The sequence below is a fragment of the Plectropomus leopardus genome, chromosome 14 (assembly GCF_026936395.1).
Source record: "Plectropomus leopardus strain MGB_pleo_1.0 chromosome 14, ASM2693639v1, whole genome shotgun sequence".
NCBI lineage: Eukaryota > Metazoa > Chordata > Actinopteri > Perciformes > Serranidae > Plectropomus > Plectropomus leopardus.
This window is the reverse complement of record NC_142189.1, coordinates 26,149,691-26,155,690: the sequence shown is the minus strand read 5'-3', so window position 1 is coordinate 26,155,690 and position 6,000 is coordinate 26,149,691. Positions and strand designations below refer to the sequence as shown.

The window sequence follows — 6,000 nt, the reverse complement described above, 5'->3', positions numbered from 1 at the left end:
ATACAGGAGTCACAGGTCCAAATCCCAGGCTGGATAGCATGACACTTTGTTACACAGTACACCAGAAGTGACTTAATGTGTGATTTCTTTCAGCATTATATTGCCAACAGTAAAATTGTTCTCAATATTTTGAGAGCTCCCTCTCTCTGTTTTCTTCCTCTGAGGCTGCTTCCTGGCCTTGGAGCCTGTGGGCGGGGCTGGAGAGCTTTTCAGGAAACTGCCTGCACCTGGATAGATCTGCTAATTTGGCCCATCTGTTGCGATTTCTTGTGGTTTAAAAGTTGGCATAAATCACATGCTACTTTCATTCATTCATTTCAAAACTGAAATTCCCAATCTAATGTGACAAATCTCAAATATCCAGTATATTTATCTCATAAAAAAAAACCTGTTTCATTCATAATTCATCCTGTCAAAACCTACTGTCACCAACTGTTGTCAGCTGGTTTGTTTATTGGTTGAGTGGTAAGATGGATTTTGTTCAATAAAAAGGTTAAGAGTTTAATTCCTGCTTGTGCCATCCCATGTCATTTGAATCTTTACATATTCCACGTTAACTTTTGACACTTTTCATGTTATAGCACAATTTGTGTATAAATCTAGAGATACTGAATACTTAACAAATCTTTAACCAAATAAAAATTCAATACAAACGTAGTCATGTGAATCATGTCATGTTTATAAAAGAAGATGTATATACTTCAAAATAGCATCAGCTGCTCGTGGGTTTAATATTGTCTTCTGCTGTTGCTTCAAACAAACATCACCGCCATTCACGTTCACACTTTGGCTTCATGTCGTATTGATAATTGTAAATCAGTCCTCTCAAGTGTCATCATGAACACCCTGCTCTTCAGCAACTTCACTGGCTTTCTGTTAAATGCCGTATCAATTTCAACATTCTCACGATTAAGATCCTTCATAACCTATCCCCTCTGTATCTCTCTGAACTCCTTCATACCTACACACTCTCCTGTACTCTTAGAGCCTCTGCAGCAATCCAACACACGTCACCATCTGCTCGCTTTATGACCTTCCTTTCCCACCTCCTGTCTGAAACACAGCGCTGAAGCTATATAATCTAAAGGTCACACACATATGTATATACATACTTTTTTTTTTTTTTTTTTTTTTACCAAATCTTTTTTTTTTTTTTTAAATTGTCTGGTTATTTTATTAACTTATTACTGGATATTACTGACTGTCTTGTCTTCATGATCTGTGAACACATTGCTGTTATTACTTGCTATGCTATGCTAAGCTATGCTTAAGTGGCACCTATAAATGAAATGCATTATTTTGATTGTTTTATTCTATGATAGATGCATTAATGAATTAAACTATAATGAAACTGTATTTTTTTTTTTGCATGATCTTTGTTCACACAATGCATGAAAAAATACAGTATTTTGACACTGGTGTTATCGCTGTATTATTTCTAATGCGTAAAAAAAAACACAGGAAGGATGTATATCAATTAAAATGTGTGTATTTGCTTGAGTGACGTTGTGTTGTAGTTCCTAACAGCGACCACTGGGGGGCAGAAAATATCCGTCCATCGGTGCCAACAAGACAGAACAACACACATCACTGAGCAAGAATTTTGGTGATAAAATACAGAAGACAGTGGTGTTTATAATATTATGTCTCTTGTGTAAACAGGAAACCATGCTACATATATTGATTACTACATAGTAATAACTACATGGTTGATAAGAATACAGAAACTACTATACCTACATTAAACACAAATTTTAGGATATATTTTCAAGCTACTTTTAGAAAATCAATATGGCAATGCATGCAAGTTTTGTTGTATTACACACACTTATATAAAAATAAAGTTATGTTTCTTCCCATTTTGAAATGAAAAAGAATCATGTTTTAATGTGCCATAATTGATAAGATGCTTAATTAATATCTGCGTTTATAAGAGTAAATTACATCTATGCCATTAGATGGAATGATGAACTGAAAAACATATGATGAATGATTGCTTAAATGTGCAGCTATAATACAAAAATATGATTTGTATGTACATATAAGTTATAGAATGCTTTCTGCTCAACAACATGGTAACTATGAATACAGAAACTATTCATCAACAAGACACTCAGAGTGTCAGACTACCATGCTACCTTTAGAAAATGGTTGAAAATGGTAATACATCACAAAAATAGTCAAAATGTTTTGTTACACTATACAGTATGACTTTAAAAATGCAATGATAGTCTTTCCCGTTTTAAAATGACAGAGGCACTTTTGATGTGCTGTGAGCGACAGGGTGTTTTCATTAATATGAACATTCATGAGAGTAAATAGCTCCTATATAGAGACCATTGGATGGAATTATCAACTGCAAAATGTATGATGCATGATTGCTAAAAATGTGCAGCTAGAATAGCACACACAATAGAACAGCACTTCTGCAAATAGAAAAAAGCATACAAAGCAATTTATTCAATAATAATTCAAAAGCTCTTTCTACTGTTTTAACTGTGCCATTGAATGCCATTGCCATTCACTTTATCACTTTATCACTTTATCACTTATCACATATTATCACATATATCACTTATCACTTTATCACATATCACCCTGAAGTGTTCAAACCCAGGGCCTTTTCTAACACCCTCTGTGCATCCTCAGCAAGCATGTTGAGGAATGTTTTGAGAACTCTGTAGGTGAAGGTGAAAGAGAGGGCCATTGTTGCTGGGATTCCAAGTATTGGAATGAATCTGGTCACTTCCTCTGCTGCCAATAATGTAGCTGCACCTCCAACTTTAGCAAACTCCCTGGAGACAAGCTCTGGGGTTATTTTTACTGTAGCTAACGGTGAAATTATGACAGCAATCAGATCATCCAATGGCACACGTGCATTAAAAGCAAGTCTCCTCAGTGACGGGACATCAAGACCAAACCCAATTACCCATCTTGTAACAACACCAACCAACAGACCCAAATTAACATCAACAGAGGGCCCAGGAACTGTTACAGCTGCTAAAGCTGCACTAAGTGTTGCTAAGTATTTTATTTTGGAATGAAAAGCCTTTTTCTTCTTGTTGATGACCTCCAGGCTGATGTTGGGCATGGCCAGCAGCAGAACATGCTTCTTGTGTGCAGGAAATTCTTTCTCAAAGGTGTTCAATAACAGAGTGAAGTCATACAGGTGGAGGTCAACAATGGACACCAGGAAGACTTGAGCAGAGACCACACCTTGTTCTTGTAGACCTTGTAGAAAAAAGAAGAATTATATGCCTATCTAAGGGAACATGATAGTGTTGTAAACTCACCTTCTCTAAATAAGTGTCACTTCAGTATTGATAGGATGATATTATGGGGTGCAATAGAGGAGCAGAGACACCTGTTGAAGCTTCAATCAGTAAACGTTTATTAAGAGCACTCGGGTCGACACAGGAACAAGGGGAACATGCAAGTGACTGTTCGACAGCGAACAGAGAAAACACAGTGGTATTTATGCAGTTGTTATGACGTAGATGGTTGGGATCAAATTCTAACATGTCAGGAACTAAGCTTCTTCTGAGAAGTGAGGAATGTGTTTGTGTTGTGTTAAATCTGCTGGCACTGGTCCATCTCAGGTATCTATGGTCAACTTACAGGCACTAAGGCATCTCTATATATGGGTAGTTCTTTACTTGAGGTAGACATAGAGTCTCGAATTAACTGTAGAGGATGCATAATCCTAAAATACATACTAACAAGTATCATTGATGTAAAATCTCAATTTATAAACAATCACCAGAAGAGAGGAAGCAGAGCAGTCTGTGATTCTGTTTAAAGTTCTAATGTTTGCCTATATTTTATTAGATATTACAATGCAATAACTGAACCGTTTAATCATTTCACTTTGCGATTTTAAATATATCATAAGCTGTTTAGAAACATACCTCTGATACACTGTGATTGAGGAAAAAGTGAGAGAAGACTATTCTCTCACTCTTATCTTACAGTGAATACTCGCTCAAGAAAAACTTGAGACTGTTTTAGACAGTGATACTTAATTATGAGAGAAACATCCCATGAATACAATGTTGTTTGTATTTACAATATATACTTTATCCTTCATCAAATAGATCTGTTAGATAAAATCTAACAGAAAGATGAAAATTACAGCAAGAAATGCATGGAGTTCTGGATGTTCATGTTTTAGAATTGAAGATTAAAATGGTGTGAAAGCTTCTCTGCAAAATTTCAATGTAACAATCAGTGTTGTCCTGTAACTTGTTTTTTATTACGGACGTTGATCTCACTATTATCATGTCATTACAGGAGACACTTATCTTGAATGTAGTTTTCCCTGATTTGTGAAAGAATCCTTTCCTCATTGAATTTTGATCTCTGACGTCTTTCTGCATCACGTAAGTCATTGTCAATCTTTGAACGAACAAAGTAGAACTCTTTCCCCATCCTCTGAATCTCCTGAGCGAGCTTCACATCATTTTCTCTGAAGCGATCAGCTGAGATGATGATGAAGAAGTCAAACCTTTCAAATCCAACAAGCGTCAGGTATTTGTCAGCTGGAAACTTGGTGGTGCCGATACCTGGAAGATCCCAAAGTTTAACATTGGGATAGTTTGGATGGAGGTATTCTGTAGGCTCGGAGGTGGTTTCTACACAACCAGTAGGGGCCGCATTTTCCTCATCCCCATCATCTATGCCTCTGAAGGCATTGACAAAGGTGGATTTACCAGAGCCAGACTCTCCTGTGATCCCAATATTTAGTGGAGTATTTATCTCCTTGTCCAAATATTCCTGGATTATTTTAACAGCTAATGCTTGATCATTGCTTTCCAGTGCTTCTTTAATGACCTCAGTTAATTTGGAATCAGTTGGTTCCTCCATGGTAATCCTGGAGTAACTGAGTAAAAGAGAAGGTAAAAGTCATTATTGTCTGTGGGGAAATTGTAGAATATGAAGTCCCACAATTCTAAAACATAATCAACAAGAACCCCTAATACCAACAAAAATCTTACATGCACACATCATTTTTAGAAAATCCCCTCTTTCGCTAAAGTATAGAATAAAGGAGTATAACCTCAAAAAACGCAGATCAGTTTGGCGTACTAAGATGTGTACAAGATAACACGGAGGTAGGTTCACATTAGCACTGAACATTAATATTATAATATATCATAATGTGCCTGTTTTAGACAGTGATAAGCAGCTTTCTCTTATATTTCATCAAGATAATAAAGTAGACTTTTGCTGAATATTAGAAACTACTCACCCTGGAGTCTTAATGTTGAAAAAGATGAGACATCCAGCTTCTGCACTCCTGTAAGAAACTTTGGGAAAGTTTTTTAGAGTTCAGACAGATATAGTGAAGACAGTGACCGATGAAAACATCTTACTATGAATGAAGGACAGTTGATTGGTTCTCTGTATCAGCTGACTTTCAAGAAACACACACAGTTACAGGAAACATGCAGAGCTGCAGACACCACATCCTGCTGGCTCTGCAGGTGACACTTTACTACTGTCTTCTGACAGATTTTTGTTATTAATTAGGAGTTATTGTGGTGGTAATTTCTCGTAATTAGTGTAAGTCAGTCCATCTTAATATAAAGAGCAAAACCTATTATGTGAAAAAAACAACCAAAGAAACAAATAGCCTTCCCATCCACATTTTTAGTTTGGGGTACACTGTCTAATTACTACATTAGCTGTTTAAAATCTATTTTTTTTTTTAAATCTAGCTTTGGGTTACTTACATCAGTTTGGGGTTACAGTCTAGAATCATCTAATCTTGTCTTTTGGCCAATGTTACATTTTTATAATTATTTCCTTTTAAATATATTGGCATATACTCATTCCCAGTCATGGCTGCTTTGCAAAGAGGACTGACTTGACCTTTTCTTTTTTCTACAAAACATTGGACCATCTTTCTTCCTTTGCTCTGTCTCTCTTCTTTTTTTTATGGGAGCTTGGTTTTCTTTGGAAACTTTTGATGATGTGAGTCTTTTTAAGATATTAACTATC

The 6,000-nt window shown here is 36.0% G+C and overlaps 1 protein-coding gene across 1 annotated transcript; it reads right to left on the bottom strand.

The window, feature by feature from the left end:
* Positions 1-1,477: 1,477 nt before the first annotated feature.
* Positions 1,478-4,874, bottom strand: LOC148187502 (interferon-inducible GTPase 5-like). The gene is made up of 2 exons (XM_088087680.1): positions 4,296-4,874; positions 1,478-3,231 (listed from the first exon to the last, which is right to left on the bottom strand). The coding sequence occupies exons 1-2, from the start codon at positions 4,861-4,863 to the stop codon at positions 2,594-2,596; spliced, it is 1,206 nt and encodes a 401-aa protein (XP_087943806.1). The 5' UTR covers positions 4,864-4,874; the 3' UTR covers positions 1,478-2,593.
* Between the last annotated feature and the right edge of the window lie 1,126 nt (positions 4,875-6,000).

What these genes read in the sequence shown, in the direction of transcription:
- LOC148187502 (XM_088087680.1), bottom strand. Translation starts at nt 4,863, where the DNA reads ATGGAGGAACCAACTGATTCCAAATTAACTGAGGTCATTAAAGAAGCA. An exon ending in AAACTACATTCAAGATAAGT is followed by an intron (nt 3,232 to 4,295) that starts GTCTCCTGTAAT and finishes TTTTTCTACAAG; the next exon opens with GTCTACAAGAACAAGGTGTG.